This window comes from Drosophila busckii, chromosome 3L (assembly GCF_011750605.1).
Source record: "Drosophila busckii strain San Diego stock center, stock number 13000-0081.31 chromosome 3L, ASM1175060v1, whole genome shotgun sequence".
Taxonomy (NCBI): domain Eukaryota; kingdom Metazoa; phylum Arthropoda; class Insecta; order Diptera; family Drosophilidae; genus Drosophila; species Drosophila busckii.
The window spans coordinates 5,392,585-5,409,523 of record NC_046606.1 but is presented as its reverse complement, the minus strand read 5'-3'; the positions used below and the strand labels follow the sequence as shown (position 1 = coordinate 5,409,523).

Below are 16,939 nucleotides of genomic sequence, written 5' to 3'. Positions count from 1 at the left end.
ACACTTGCACTTTGTTAAATTTATTAAACATTTATTTTGTTGCGTTAAATTACAGCAACTTTTGCGCTTTGCTCTTCTCTTGTTTTTGTTTTTGTTTTGTAATACGCGTTACGTTACGGTTACGCGACGAACGTTGTTGTTGTTGTTGTTGTTGTTGTTGTTGCTGTCGCTGTTGTGTCGTAAGGCAAACGTGCCTTGGGGCCTTTGCGCCGTTTTTATTTAATTTTTTTTTGCTTTTTCAAAGATTTTTGCAACGCTTTTTGCTGTACTTGCCACGGCCGCTGTTCGTCAGCAAATGAACCTGGCCAACGACTTGAATTGTACAAAACAAATTTTTTTAATGCGACTGAGCGAGCACACTCTCTCACGCTCTCGGTCTGTATGCGTGTGTGTGTGTGTGTCGCTCTCTTTTTTGTTGCGCGCTCTTAGGGGCAGCTATTATGTCATTGCTCTCTTAATGTCTGCCTACAATACTTAGCATTGCGTCATCAGTTGACGTCTCTCTCTCTTTCTATCGCTGTCTCTCTCTCTTTGGCTTGCTGTTGCTGCTTGAGATGATTTTTAGCCGGCAAAACGTCAACTGTCAAATAAAATGACGCTTACATTTTTGGCAGCCAATAAATATTTGTGATTGTGTGTGCAAAAATCATATATAGTTGCTAGATTAAGAAAGAAAAATAGTAATGGTAAAAAATAATGCTAATTTCTTTCAACTATTTATTTGAATATTTAACAAATTTTGAAAATAGATTCAGGAATCCAATTTAAATGCATTGGATATCAAAGTCCATTTAAATATCGAAAAATAACAATATTAGTAATACCAGAGATAACATGAGCAGCTTCCAAGATACTCTCACAATATTACCTAAGGACAATAGTCAATAGTCTACTCGCAATTGATGCTTGATTAAAATGTTTTATTTTATTAAGAATTGCGACTGATAAGAGCTCAGTTCAAATGTCAACAATGCCAAACCTTTAAACATAAATAAAATGTATTAACTATGATATAATTATTCACGTTAAACTTTTGCGCAAATCTTAAAGGAAATGTCGGGTAATATGATCGCTCACTCAATTCATTGATAATCACTTCCCATTTGCCATTTTGATTTCATAAGTGTTGCTTCTTATATTTTTGTCATTTAACGCACATTACGTATGCGACGCGTTGACCTCATTTGCTGATCGACAGCAAAAAACAAAAAAAAGCGGAAGAGAGCAGCTGCAAACTAAGCTGAGATAAAACCATCGTTGCGCACTCTCCCATGTCCAGCTCTTACACACGCTGTCTCTCACTCACTCTCTCGCTCTTTCTCTCTAGCACTAGCGCTCGTATTTCAAGCTCAAGTTCAAGCAATGAACGTGGCTGTAAATAATTCCAGTTTTAGCATTTGCTGTTGTTGTTTACGTTTGTTTTAAGTAGCTGCTGCTGCTGCTGCTGTCGTTTTCGTAATTTGGTAATTTGTTGCGTCTTGTTGAGTTTATACGTAATTACATACTGCATATGGTAACCATATGTATGCGTGTGTGTTCGTTCGTTCGCATAGCGCATGTGTTAACATTGTTGGCATTTGTTGCAACATTGACCACGCACGTTTACATTATGCTTTTTATAGGAAGTGTTGCTTTAATCATTATGCAGCACTCTCGTCTCTTTTTGTTGTTAATCGACGGAAATTAAGGCATAGTTGTTTTTTCTTTTTGCATTTGCATTGGAAAAATATGAGGAAATACACACAAACTGTCTGCAAAAATGTTATTGAACTAAATATTATCATTTTATTTATGATCATAATAAATAAATAAATTCAAATTATTATAAGCAAATGTTATGTCTTAATAAATAAATTAAATTCATACTATTAAGGCAAAACATTTTTATATTTTATTTACGTTTATTATGTAAAGTGTATTGCAAATTGATTCAAAATGCGTATACGTTACTATTAAGTGAGTATTGATAAGATCTCAAGGCTTATAGCCAATGCAGTCCACTAACTTCCAATTAGGACTCACTTAATTCTAAAAATAACTCTGGGCGGGAAGTTTTTGAAAACGACGTTCAGCTGCTGCTAATTCATTCATTCACTTAAATTCATTGCATACTTACATGAGCTGCCCATCCATTTCTAAATCATACCAAAAGTATGCAAGCATTTGATTGTTGGAAATCTGTTGAAATAAAAGTCAGCATAAAATGCTTTTATATCATTTCAAAATTTGTATCTAAACCTTTATTGTTTTTGCAGTTTCAATTTAAAACATAGTATATTATTTGTTTGTTTTGGTTTTTGTTTTTTTTTCAGACGCCTTCAAATAATGCCATCGTTAAATATGCCTATAAATATATACTTATTGGTTTTTAAATTAGCTTGATTTTCACAGTATATACTTAAGCTGTTTTATTTTTTATTGTTGTCTTCCTTTTCAAGGAACTAAAAAGCAACACAAGTATTATAGAAACCAATTTAGATTGCAATGGAATTACTCTTGGTATAAATTAAGTTTAACTTAGAAATTAAGCGAGTTACAAAAGTGTTTAAAGAAATACATACGTTAGTTCAACATTAAAATAAAACTAATACATATATCTGCAGCATTTTTGTTTGTGTTCGTTTTTACCTTTACGTTTAGTTTGTTTTGCATTTTAATTGCTTTAAGTTTTGTTTTTGGTTTTTTTTTGGTTTTGTATATATATCTAGGTACATGTTAGTGTCCTTGCATAGGCTTTTTACTTAAGTTTTCTTTAATTGAATTTAAATGTAAATCTTTTTTTTACTTTATGCTGCCAACAACAACTATGCGCAGTGTTTATTTAATTTATGCCGTTTGCAAGCGAATTTAGTTTGAGTTTTTGCTTTGCCTTTGCACTAATACAAACGCCTTACTTAGCTTTAATCTTTTCGTTTGGTTTATATATAATTTTTTTTTTTCATTTTATGTATTTCATATAAAATTCTTTGCATACGTTTCCATTGCAAATATCTCAAAATATAATATAAAGGCTCTAAAACGCAGATGAGTGTCTGTTTTTATTAATATTTTGTTTACATTTATGTTTTACTGGTTTTTAGCTTTTGTTTGCAACAACTAACAATTTTTTTTATGATTTTCTTTATTTTTTTCGTCTACAATTGATTTTATTTTATTTTAATTTTTAGGTGTTCTTTTTATTGATTTTAAAATTCAACAACGTTTTGTCTTCATTAAATATGTAAGAATATAGTATATATATGTATAATATATATATATGTATAAGTATGTATAAGTATTATAAATAATATGTTTCGCATTTGCCGACACTGCCACAATTTGTTGCTTAAATACTAAAAACACTCAGCATGCTGCATATACTTAAACTGTACTTGACTTGCTGCTAAGTAGCTATAGCTACTACTCACTGCTGCTGCTTCTTCTTGTTCTCATCTACATTATCTTTTTGTATTACAGCTTGCTTTAGGCTTGGCTTATACCTTGCTATATACTTACTACATAGATCATACGTTAGCATTAGATTTATATCATTACCATTTTATTTTGCACTGCAACAATTTGTGTCTTTAGTTACTATTTATAGCCCTGCCTACGATTAGCTCCATTGCTCTATGTGGTTATATATATATACTATATAATAATATATATGTACTTTGTAAAAAATCATTCAACTACTTGTACAATATTAAATTTATCTACAAAATTTAGCATTTTTCATATATGTACTTTAACTAATAATATTCTTTAAATTTATAACATGCTGTACTGTACTGTTAAATATTATGCTGTATGCTTGTATATAATAATAAATGTATATATTTATATATATATATATTTCGTTAATTATTAAATTACTTAACAAAAGTGTACAATATTCTTTTTGTTTACTTGCAGTTTTATCGTCTTTTGTTGTTGCTAAAGTCTACGTTTTGTTACGGAACATTCTTATCAGAATTTTGTTTTTAATACGTAAGTATATATAACTATATAAAATCAGAAAACTAATTTCTCAATCACTAACAAATCAAATGAAATGCTACAACAAACTCGTTGTGTATAATATTTAAAATTATTTAATTCATATTGTATGTATATATTTTGTGAGCTTGCTAAATATTTTCTGTTTGTTGTTGCAAGGCGACCCAAAGCTCAGCCCAAAGGAAGCTGTGTATAAAGAAAAAAAAAAAAATGTTTCAACATTTAATGCACAACTCTCTGTGCTTGCATAAATAAATAGAAAATTATAGTAATTTGTTTATAATTTTATTAAAAGTCAACAAAATTGCTAGCAAACAAAGTGTCTACAAAATAAAGTAAAAGCCACTAAAAACTACGGAAATAAACTAAAGTATACTAAACAAATATGTTTCTTTATATGCGTTGTTAAATACAAAACTTAAGTTTTAGAAATACCAATAGCTTAGGCTTAACTCTAACTGCTGTTCAGGGATAGTTATGTGTGGCTGGCTGTTAGGGTCACACTTGGCATATATAACACAATTTTCATTTTTTATTTTGCTTTCACCTATATGCGCAATTTGATCACTTATATAAATATATAACACGAATATATCGAATTCGCATTTGAATTGTAATTTTGCTTAAATATTTTTTATACAAATATGTAGCGATTGCTTTCTCATACCGTTATAAACCGTTATAGCGTGCCTAGGCATAACTACGCTATTTATTATTAATCGATATCGTAATCATTATAGTTATCGTATATTTCAAGTTCACTGTGTGTTTACATTTTAAAAAAGAAACAACCGAAGCTCAAATATATGCTCAACTTGCATTTGATAAATTTTTAAGACAGTATAAGAGTTATGTTCGTTCGTTTTGTTATTTTCTCTAGGTGGTTTCATAGCAGTGCAAAAGGCTTTTAGGTTAGGTTAGGTTAGGTTTTGTTTGTTTTGTTTTGTTTGAGGGGCATGTGGTAAGGGTTTCCTTTATGCAAAAATTCTTATACAATTGAAAAGATGCCAACAACATCTCTTTATATGTGTGTGTGTGTGTGTGTGGATAAACCTCTAGTAGTTAGCTATAATATGATATATGTTAGTTTTAACTACAAATGGTAATTTATTTATCGTTAGGGTTAGTTTCGGTTTTGTATATAGAAGTAATTTTCTTTTACTTTTACTTTTACTTTTGCATGGCAAATTCGGCTGAACTGTACTTGCTGTGAGATCCTTGCATTGTTTACTAGTTATGTGTTGTTGTTGTTGTTGTTGTTATAGGAGGAGAGGATACAAATAATAGAACCAAAACAATGTTTTTGTTTTTTTTTTTTTTAATATTTGAAAGCAACGCTTAAACTTTTATTATAACACAATTGTTGGCTTGCTCTTGTTCTTGCTATCATCAATTATATTTTTTCGATATCTTTTGTTGCACAATTTCCATATAAAATAAATAAAAACTTAATGAAATTTTTTTTGTAAGCAGTTCTTAAACATAGATTTGAAAATAAAGTTTTGAATAAAATTTTAAAATGAATTTAAAAAAATTATTGTTTGTCCTCTACTGTGTGTGTGTGTAAATGTGTGTGGCTTACAACAAAAGGTTTAAACAAACTTAACTAAAACTGTAAACAGTAAAATTAGGTAATAATATAATTATAAACATAAACATAATCATAATAAGTTTAAGATCTTTTGCAAATCACACCAAACAAATTTTGTTTTAGAAATTGAATTGGGGGGGCTGTAATAAAAATATATACAGCGCATAGTAGGATAGTGTGAAACATAGACTGATCAATTTGTTTTGTTTGCTGGGTAGTGTGTTAGTCGTAGTTATAGATATAGAAAAAGCTTGTGTCTAATATAGGCGCATAGATTTCTCTCTAGCCCTTTTTAGTTATCCACAAATAACAAAAACTATAAAATAATAGTTTGTTTGTATTGGTTACATACATAGCTTATTGTGAATTTTGTTATACACATATGTATATGTTTATAGGTATTTTATATATAAAAATCATAGCTCTCTTAAACTAACAGCTGCCTGGCATGTAGGCAACTGAGGAGGGAAGTTCTTTGCTCATCTCTAATTGGTTTTTAAATTTTTTTGGGTTTTTTTTTATATGCTGCCAAATTAGGCGAAATTATTTACACTTTGTTGTTGTTGTTGTGGTGGTGGTAAAAAGTAAAAGAATAAAGAAAAATGTATAACTAAAGAAACTTAACGAGCATTTAAAACAAATAATTGAAATGTGCAGGAAGAATATGTCTCAAAGTTTAACTGATTTTCTTTCGTTTATTAAAAACTAATAACAAAACACGCTAGTTATAAAAATTAACAACTTTAGGCTTATGGTTCAGGTTTAGATTTAATTGTAGAGTAAAGAGTAAAGAGTTCGGGCTTTTTATGCTAACAAAAGGTGAAGAATATTTGACGTAGCTGCGCTTTCGATTTATCGATATCGAAATATCGATTGATATCAGCTGCGGTTTCTTGCAAGCTAAACTACACTAAAAGTTTCTTCTTTTTACTTTTTTGCATTTTTAGTTTGTTTAAGTTAGCTAATTTCCATTTAGATTGACTTTAAGTTTAAAATAAATATGCACTGCTCACAATATTAATGCCCATTAGCAGTGTATGTGTATGTGTGTGTGTGTGTGTGTGTGTTAAGATTTGCTTACTTTAAATATTTTAACTTTTATTTATAAGTAGCCATATATATATATATATTATTGTATATATGTGTATATATATGTATATATATATATTGTTTTTATAGTATAGTGTTTTCATGTCTGTTTACTAAAAGTTATCGTTATGTAAATTATTATTAATATATTATAATATAATTGTTGTTGTGGTATCGCCAAGTCACTTTTATATATATTTTCATTACACATCCTGGAATTTCGATAGACGCGCACGCAAGTCCATGTTCTCCTGTTTAAGCTGCTCAACCTCCTGATGTAGTGTTGCGTTCTATAAGCAAAAGCATAAAGTTAGTCTCGAGAGTTAGAAAGTGAAAGCCTAGCTAGATACTTCGATAGATAGATAGAGGCCTCTGCCTTTCTCTCTATTCCTCTCTCTCTCTCTACTCACTTCCTTTTCCAAGTAGCGTGCACGCATTGCAATCTGATTCTCCTTTTGGCGGCGCGCATCACGGGATCGCTTGGCCGCTATGTTATTCTTTCGTCGGCGCGCCCAGTACTTGTCGTCCTTGAGCTCATCTGGAACAAATTGTTTGCGTGACTTTTTAATCATCGGCTGCGGTTTGAGCTCTTCATCGGAGAAGGCTCGGGTGCGCGGATCAAAGTCACGCCCCGATGATGCGAATGAAAATGCTGGAATATCAAATACTAAATGTTAACAATGTTTCACAGACTGTTCGTGCTTAAAATCATAAGAATCGAGCACAAAAAAGAAAATGAAGACAACGAAAAAGAAGTTGAGAAAACTAACATAACAAAATTATATGTGACTAGTTGAAATAGATTTTTTTTTAGTTCTTTTGCAAATTGCACAATTGGAATTCAGCCTTTAACATTTAGCATTTGATAAGACATGAGCAATAACATTTCTCCCGCGTTTAAATTTATATTTTATTTTTAGTCTAAGGAGTGGATATACGCGCTAGATAAAAAATAAAATATAAATCATCATGTATATACATAAATATGTAAAATAGTAAACAAAGTTAAATAGGCGCAATGTCCATTCCAATTGTGTTAAAAAAGTAAAGAAAAATATTACAAAATATCAAACGATCACTCTCTCTCTCTCTCTCTCACACACACACACTGGCGAAGACTACGCGTACTCACTTGATTCGGCCGGCGATGGCGGATTTAGCGTATCGGGACTAATGCAATCCGATGGCGATGGCGATCGCTCGCGCTTTGTTGTTATATGCCCGAGTCCTAGTGACAGACCCGCTGCATGACTCAGCGAATCGGAGCGATGGCCCAGACCACTTGAGTGTCCCAAATGAGTGCCGGGCAAGCCATCGGGTATATTATTCTCCGACAAGAATTCATCCAAGTCCGCATACTGCACACAGAAAAAAAAAAAAATTAAATAAATGCAAATGCACAGAGCGCGCAAAATGTCAACAGCAACAGCCAAGAACAAATCAATTCCATTTTAATAAATAATTTTTGCAACATTAAAATTAGTTAATACACAGTTTATGATGAGAATACAATTCTCGCACTAAGTAAGCAAATTATTTTAGTTACTAAGTGGCTTGGTATTGACTGTAAGTGTGTGTGTGTGTTGGCAAGTTGCTTGTGGGTTGGGGTTGGGGGGTGGGTTTAATAAAGATAAACGCAGCCACTACGCAGCGATGAAATGATACTAACTTGTGTTACCTTGAGGTCAGCATCGTAGGGCAAGGTCTTGTCCCACAAATTGGGACCGAGAAATGCCGTTTGCGCCTCAACATTCCAAATGTCGCCCTCCTCCTTGTATTTGTCATCGGGGCATATAATTTCTTTGCTATTCGATGTGGATTTGCCTGCAATACAAAAAAAAAATATAAAAAATTAATACGCATACTTTTCAAGTGCTAGACATGAGTAATAAAGTCTATATAGACGACGCCAGACGACTGACTGCTGACTTGCTGATAAGCGTATTAGTTGATTTTCTGTAAATATGAATAACGTGCTGTAAATTGTAAAATAGTTAACAAATTTGTTAAAGGTATTTCCGCATTTGCTTTGCACAGAATTTATATCAATAACCAAACTTTATCTATATTTATTATAGACCGCACTTGTCTAACTATTATCAAGTGACAAGAACTTGGCAACTGCGTCTGCTCTTCAGTTAGTAAAGTGGGTCAATTGCGTGTTGCTATAACTAATAATCCGATGCTACCAACTCAATTTAAAAATTGCAACAATTTCCGCATGCAAACAAATAAATGTAAAGCGAACAAGCAAACAAACAGACAGAGCGACAGACGGACGAACAGACAGACTGACCAAAAAGAGGAAGCGTAGAGCGCAATCAGCTAAAAGCGAAAGTGAAATTTCAGCTTTCAAACAGATTTTTATCGCGATTCACTCAAAAGCATAAAAAGCTTTGTCGCTGCGCAGGCGCAGCTGAGCGTGCAGTTGACTGCGCTGCCAGCTGCGACGCCAACTGTGATTGTGGCTGCTGCTGCTCTTTGATTTCTTGCACATTTCACAGAAACGAGTTTGCCGCAAGCTTCGTCGATCGGGCCAGCAAACCAAACCAGTTTTATTTTGTCGGTTTTTTTTTGGTTTTTCGTTTTCGCTCGCATTAGTTTCCGCTTTCTTATTCACTCTCACTTTCATTTGCGAACTTTTTGTTGTTGTTGTTGTTGCTTCTGTTGCTATCTTCAGCAGCAGCAATATTGTTGCTGCATTACCAACTATTGCGAAATTTTATGCCATGTTGCGGTGACGTCCACGTTTCTGGTCTGTGGTGAAGTAATATTTTGCAATTTTTCTTTGCGCCGTTGTTTGTTAAGTGAAAAGTGTGCGCCAAGTGTTTGTTGCAAGAAATTAGGACTTGCAAATCTACATGCAATGCATGCACACACGGCGTATGCGCAACGCTTTTATTTTCGTATGCAGCTTTTTAATTAACCAAAGTGTTGGCCTGGCATCTTAACTGATGCTTTGAGCTTTGTCACGAATGCAGTTGGCGGCGATGAAAGTAGCAGATGATAAATGGACAGCAGCAGCGGCAAAAGGTTAAGCGTACAATTCCAAGAAAATAATATTCAATACATTTTCATTTAGTAACAAAAGCAAAGACAAACAAAAGCACAAACAAATTAAATCAGCGCAGGCTGACAAATTATAAAGAAAATTACCGTTTGCTTTGCAAATGAAACCCAAAAATGGAGATTTCCTGCCTGTAAGACGAGAAGAAATTGAAAAAACAAAATAGAGAATTGTGCAAATAGAAATAAATCAGAGTGTGTGTTGCAACAAAAATGAAAACGAAACAAACAAGGCAAGCAAAAGGAGCAAGACAAAGATGCAACGCAAGCAAATGGAAGTAATGGAACTGCAAGAAATTCTCAACTAAAGTTAAAGTTAAGCAGCGCTTTTACTTATTTATTTGTCTTCTCACTTTCACTGATAACACATAAGGAATCTGGGCTTATTTTTAGACTCAGAAACAAAAGCAGACGCAGCAGCCAGCGATGACTTAAGTCAAGCCGGCTGGGGCTGGCTTTTGGTTTCAGTTTCAGTTACAGTTTCTCTCTTGCCAATTTAAGTGGGTCAACTGTCCCCATTGTTATTGTTGTTGATTTTATTTTCGGGCCACTGCCCAAAAACCCAAAATGCGTCATTTGCAGGCGCTCGCACTTTTTTATGGGCTTTTATATTTTTGTTGTCTTTTCAAAGTTTCTCATTTGTAATTAAAATAATTTGCATAAATTTTGGTTGAGTAGTTTGCGCGTTTCCGTTGTCTGACTTTCATTAGAAATGCTGAGCGCATAATATTTATATTTTATATATTTATAGCAACGCACGGGCCTACGACAACAAATTTATTGTGTCTCGGGTGAAAACGCGTCTTGTTTAATTTAATTTTTTGTGCATAATTTTGCGCGCTTGTGTGTGTGACTGTTATTATTAATATTGTTATGATTATTCGCTGGCCTTTGGCCCGCTTGTTGCTTTTGTTGTGTTGGTCACAATTTTTAGTGGACCATAGTAGGTCTTCACTTTTTTTTATGATTATTATTATCTTAATGCAGCTTTCACTTATATACGTTGTTTTTTTTTTTAAATTAAATTGCGCACACATGTGACAATTTAAATGAGTGCGCAGCTTATTTTAAATAGTTTACAATATATCAAATAAAAAGTTAAGTTTAACTAACTTATAATTTTAGCTGCTACTGTGCGCTTAATCTTCAATAACATGCGCCTCGTAGCAATTAAACTTAAAAGCAACAATTGCAACAGACGCGCATTGAAATGAAAGTGAGAGTAAGCAGCCCTGCAACAACAAAAAGGGAGGCACAAAAGCCAAGCCAAAAATCAAAAAATACAAGCTCAACATAAAATTGTAAACCAGTTTGGTTTGTAAGCTGTGAAAATACAAACAAATGAGCGGCGTAGACAACGCTTAAAGTAGAACAAACGTGAGCTAAGAACTTGACATTGACCTCAAGCGTAGAACAAGTGAGAGAGAGAAAGAGAGAGAGAGAGCGCAACTATAATATTGAGTTTATTTATTATAAACTTTCTTAGCTTGCAGCTATAAATGGCATGCAACTAAAAAGAAACAAATTTAATATAAAAGTTATGCAATGACAACTAAAGCAACAACAAATACAAGTTACGAGTACAGTACACACACACACATGCAAACTGTTGCTGTTGCCGCCCCTTTCACCTGTCTAACTGTCGCCGTCGCTGCTACAGTCAACGTCGCTGTTTGCGCATGCGTCGCGTCGCGTCGCGTCGCGTCGCTTCGATGGCGCAATTTTAACTGCAATATTGTTGTTGTTACTCTTGTTGTTGTTACTCGTTTGTAGTATTATTACATGGCACTCGTTTATGGCTTTTGCCTTTTAGCTGAAGTGCAGAAAGTGTAACACTTTCGATTGTTGTCTGTTGCTGTTGCTGTTGTTGCTATTGTGCATTGCATTCATTCCGCATTGCTGCTTATTTGCATAGCTCTTAGTTTTTTTTTTTTATACGTATTTTATTTATTTATGTACTTGGTTTTTTTTTTTGTGCGCTTTGGTTTGTGTGAAATTAATTATGTGTGGGAAAATTTGTTGGTGTTTTAATTTCCTGGTTGCTTAGCAAACAACAAATGAAATTGAAACTGAGATTTTGTTAGATAGATTTTGATGCTGCCATCATTAGTTTTAGCTTTTACATTTTTGGTTTTCATTTTTGACTGCTGCGTATACTTAATATTGTAATTAGCTATGCTTGCCAATTTTCTTAATAGCATATGCGGTTAGTTGTCGCTTTCTTTTGATTACAACATCACTTAAGCACTAAATTATGCCAAAGTACCGTAAAATAACTGCATGCCATCTCTCTCTCTTACACTTGGCGACATTTTGCAATACAAATATAAGACACACCCCAACAACAACAACATTTAATTATTACAAGAGAGCGAGAGCGGCAGCGACTTGCGCTATTAGCCTGAATTTGTTGGCAAAGTGAAAAGCGTGCACTTAATTAGCCAAAAGTCAGGAAGCCAATAGACGAAATTGAATCATAGCCATAGACACCGAAACCCAAATAGCTTGGACTAGCTCATGCCAGGCACGCACTGCAGTGGGCGTGGCCGCACAGAGGCGGCCAAATTAAAACATAAACACAACAAACTGCGGGCACTGCGCGACTGCGACGTGTGTAGCCGTTAACAATTAAAAAATTGCTCATACGCCGCGTGTGTTGCTGCGTGTTGCTGTTGGCCACTTTCACTGATTTTTATATTGTGCTACAAACGGTTTAAGCTTGTTTGCTATCTTTTTCGCACCCAGGCTCTAAATGCGCAACGGCATTCTGCACGTTTTTGTTTGCTGCTGTTGCTTTTGGCGGCGATTGCGCAACAGCAACCAGCAGCAGCAGCAGCAATTGTCCGCCAGCAATCATTGTCGGCAGCAGCTACCGTTTGCGCGTTGTTGTTGTTGTTGCATTGATTGAAGTAACTGTAATACGTTGCATTTTGGCAAAGCTTGAAGCAATGCAACAGGCATAACACGTATCTGGGTGAGTGTGTGACGGCAGCAGCAGCAGCAACCACAACAACAACGAGAGCAATTGCCATTTTGACACGCAGCGTCAGAACAGCACGCAAGGAACTTGCCACGATTGCTTGCCACCGCGCTTGGTCGTGAAAAACGAGCCAATGATAAAGCATGTGCATCAAGTATACGCCCGTATGTGCTCGAGTGAAACATGCGCCAAAGCGCAGATACAAAGCTGTAAGACGATGCTGAATTCTTGTTAAACTTTTAATACCCAAACTATATATGACTTTGTTTGCTGCTCCACTCCACTCTCTTTATATATAATTAAAATTTCTCCAATCACTTTTGCCATACAAGTGCATATATATTTAATAAATTTTATTCAAATGCATTTAGAAACGCCCAAACTTTCCAAATAAATTTTGTATACATTTTAAGTCTTTATTTGGGTATTTTAAGTATTGGATGAAATTAACTTTTAGCCCAAAACAAGAAGCGGCAGCAAAAATTCGTCGCCAAAAGCAAAAAAAAATTAAACAAAAATAAAAATGAAACAAACGAACAAAAAATACCAAAAAAGAAACAAAAACTATACAGACAACAAAAAAGAAATGAATTTAAAAACTGCCGAAAAAAGTGAAAGTTAATTTTTGTGATGTTGCTAAGCCGGCGCAGCGCTGAGCAGAGAGCGACTGCGACGACGACGACGCTCAATGAAAGTAAAAACGCATTTTCGGCAGTCGAAATACGAGTCGAAATATATATATATATATATGTGTGTGTGTGTGTGTCTAACTGCTGAACATATATTAATTATGCGGCAATGTCACACGCCTCGATGAGAGCGAAGAGAGCGGCGAAGAGTGAGATCTGTGTGGGCAGCGCTGAGTGGCAAAAAACTTGCCTGGCCTGGCCTGGCTTGGCCGTATTTGCATTTTGTTGTGTGTGGCTTAGAGGCGAGCAAAAACACAATAGCTGCGGCCTTTTATCTTGACCATAAAGACAGCGCGCAGATAAAAGTTGTGATAAGCACAAAAGGCAGCGCGCATTTATTTTTGTAGTATTTTTAATAAATAAAGCAAGGCAAAGTCTGAAACACTGTGAAACGAAAGTTGTCGCTGAAGTTGGCCCTTGCCCACCGAAAAAAGCAGAAAGAGTAAAAAAGACTAAAACTGAAAGCAAAAGTGATTGTTGTAGTGAGCGAACGAGCGAGCGCGCACTTCAGGCCTCAAGCCGGCCTAAGCGCCCAGTTGAAAGTTGAGCCTTGACTTGACACTTGGTCTGCCAACTTGTCTGTCCCACACACACGCGGAAATGAGAAATGGGAAATGGGAAATGTCAGCGCACTGCATTGAACCCATAGATGCGCTATAGTTTAGGTTGCCAATCGATATAAGCTTGACTTTGATAACACAGCAGGGTCAGAGCTTAGTCAATTGCCAGGTCAGCCAATTAAGACTGGCGCGTGGCATAAACAAGTTGAGAATTCTAAGCACTAAGCACTATGAATTAAAGCAATGCAACTTTGGTATAAAATTTGTTTCTTATAATTTATAATTACACTTAAAGCTGAAAAGAAGTTTTTGTTTATTTGTTGTGCAACATGTTGCTGCAACAAGTTGCTTGTTTTGCATACCATTCAAATAATTAGCGTGTTGCTTCCACAGCTGTTGCACTTGAAATTGTGTCCAACGATTGTTATCATCAATGTTGTTGTTGTTGTTGTTGTTGTTGTTAGTTGTATTTGTATTGTTGTTGTTATTGCTGCTGTTGTTGTTGTTGTTGCTGCCATTTATAACGCCCACTAAACTGTTGACCAAACTATTCTCATGCGCCTGTTGCTGCTGCGCTACTGTTGCCGCCGTATTAACAGTGGGCGTGGCAGCTGTTAAGTTAGCATTTGGTGTTTCTGGATTGTTGTTGTTGTTGTTATTGGTGGCGTGATTATTGATAATGATGTTCAAATTGTTGTGATTGAGAATTGTATTGTTGGTATTGCTGCTGTTGCTGTTGCTGCTGCTGTTGTTGCTGGTGACAGCAGCAACAGCTGCAGCTGCATTGACATTGACATGCGCCAAATGTTGCAAATGATGTTGCAGCAGCTGCGTGGGTGGCGGCAATGCAACATTGTTGTTGCCACTGCTAGCGCTGAGCAACTGTTGCTGCTGCTGCTGCTGTTGTTGTTGCGGCTGCTGCTGCTGCATGTTGCTGCGCAGCAAATTGTTGTTGTTGTTGCCGCTGGGCAGCGTGAGATTCGTATTGTTGCTATTATTATTGTTGTTGTTGCTACCAAGCAAATGTGGCAAGTGCAAGGGCAAACTGCTGAGCGGTGGCAATGCGCCCGTTTGCGACATGTTGCCCAACATTTGTTGCTGTTGCTGCTGCTGCTGCTGATGTTGCAACAGCTGCAGCTGATGTTGCTGCTGCTGTTGCAGCACATTGTGTGCATGTGGCTGCTGCTGTTGCTGCTGCTGCTGCTGTTGCAAGGCCAAAGCTGGCGGTGGCATTTGATAATCCATGCGCATGTTGGCCAGCTTTTGTTTATTAACAATACGTTGCACTTTTATTTAATTCACAATTGTTTATTACGCGTAGCGGCTGTTAAGACATTGTTGCTGCTTATAACAACAACAAAAAATTAAAAAACTGCGGCAAGCACACGCCAAAAAGTTTGCGCTCAAAAGCTTTTTATCGCACGCGCGTTCACCCAACAACAACAACAACTTAAACAACAAGTACTAGCAACAAGCTAAGCGCATAAGAGCGACAGAGAGAGCGCATGAGCGAGAGCGAGAGCGTGCGCAAGTTCTAAGCGCTGAGCGCAGTTGCTGGTTGAGTTTTTTGCAAAAAAAAAAAAAACTAAGTCAACAATTTGCTTAGTTTGTTGCTCATCAATTGTCGTTGTCTGTTGTTGTTTTGTTTGCCTTATTTTTGTCTCTCTATTATACAGTACTATATGCATGTGTGTGTGTGTGTGTGTGTGTGTCGTTGTTGTCAACTATTCCGCGTAGTTGCTGGCGGGGGAGCAGCAGCTTTTTTTTTAAAGGGGTTCTCGCGTCGCTGTCGCCGTCGTCGTCGTCGCTGTAGTTGGCGACGTTTGAATGAGAAAAGTTTGACCTTGAATTAGCAGCAATACAAAAACAATTTTTGCTATGCGCTTTTTTTTTATATATTGCTATTTATTTGTTGTAGCGCTTTGTTGTTGCTGCTGCTGTTTGTTTTGACGGCGTTTTGTTGTTGTTGTTGTTGCTGGGCAGTGCTTTTGAACATTTAAAATTTCTTGTGCTTGCAAAAATGTCAACAGCATTGTTTGTTGTTATTTATTAAACGCATGCATATTTTAGCTGCTTTTTAATGTTTTTTGTTGCTAATTTTTAGATTAGCTTAGAACTTTATTAATTCTGCACTTTTCAAAGCAAATTCAAATGACATTTGCTTTTGTTTTGTTTGCACTGCTCACATACTTCTATATATATATATATAATTTATTGCACACTTTTTGATTGAAATGAGCGTTCTCCTGATTCCACACCGAAAACGAAAGTTCACAAGTTCGCACGAATTCGAAAGCAGTTGGCGACGACGTTTCGTTTCGATTACAGGTGACGGGGGCGGGAGTAAGGGAGAGAGCTGTTGTTGTTGTTGTTTTTTTTCGGGTAGTTTTGGGGCTTGTTTTCCGTAGGCTGCTGCTGCTGTCTGGAGCAGAAAGAGAGAGCGCGGACTGCGGACTGCGGACTGAAGCGACGAACCGTTGGCGCCGAACTGCAAATGTTGAGTGAACGCGCGCGTTGTGCGCCTCTTGCAACACACACAGACTGAGGCGCAGAGCTTGGCTTACAACAACGTCGACGGCGACGTCGAAGAAAAAAACCCCACGCAGCTCGAAAGCCGAAAAAGTTAACAGCGACTGCGCAGTTGGCGTCAAAGCCAAACTTGAAACTGAAAGCCCAAGCCGCAGTCGCAGTCGCAGCCACAGCCACAGCCACAGCGTCTGCTTTGCTCTCTCTTTCGCTCGCGCTCTCACTCTCTCGTTCTGTTTGTAGCTTTGCCCTGCGGCTCTTTCACATTTCAACGTTATTGTTATTTTTGTTGCTGCTGCTTTTTTTGGCGCATTCCGTTGTTTACTTTCTTTCGCGCCGTCGTCGTCGCTTCGGCTACGCTTTGTGCGCAGCGCTGCATGCGGAAGCGTTTGGCCTGCCATTTGAATAGATTTTCCAGTCAGCGTCGCTGCGGGCAGCGCTGCTGCTTTTGAGTGACTTT

General features: G+C 36.2%; 1 protein-coding gene across 10 annotated transcripts in view; it reads right to left on the bottom strand.

Annotated features, from left to right (window-relative positions):
* Positions 1–6,758: 6,758 nt before the first annotated feature.
* LOC108600045 (hepatic leukemia factor) overlaps positions 6,759–16,939 on the bottom strand; it is a 30,625-nt gene continuing 20,444 nt past the window's right edge. The window contains exons 1-6 of one of the 10 annotated variants that reach the window (XM_033293843.1): positions 14,316–15,219; positions 9,815–9,856; positions 8,337–8,482; positions 7,791–8,016; positions 7,069–7,310; positions 6,759–6,948 (exon numbers count right to left, since the gene is read on the bottom strand). In XM_033293843.1, the coding sequence (XP_033149734.1) occupies positions 6,862–6,948; positions 7,069–7,310; positions 7,791–8,016; positions 8,337–8,482; positions 9,815–9,856; positions 14,316–15,204 (1,632 nt within the window). In that variant the 5' untranslated portion in view covers positions 15,205–15,219 and the 3' untranslated portion in view covers positions 6,759–6,861. Of the gene's footprint in view, positions 6,949–7,068; positions 7,311–7,790; positions 8,017–8,327; positions 8,483–9,814; positions 9,857–14,315; positions 15,220–16,939 lie in introns of those variants that run through there. The other 9 variants (XM_033293837.1, XM_033293838.1, XM_017987390.2 and 6 more) reach the window with 9 other exon arrangements.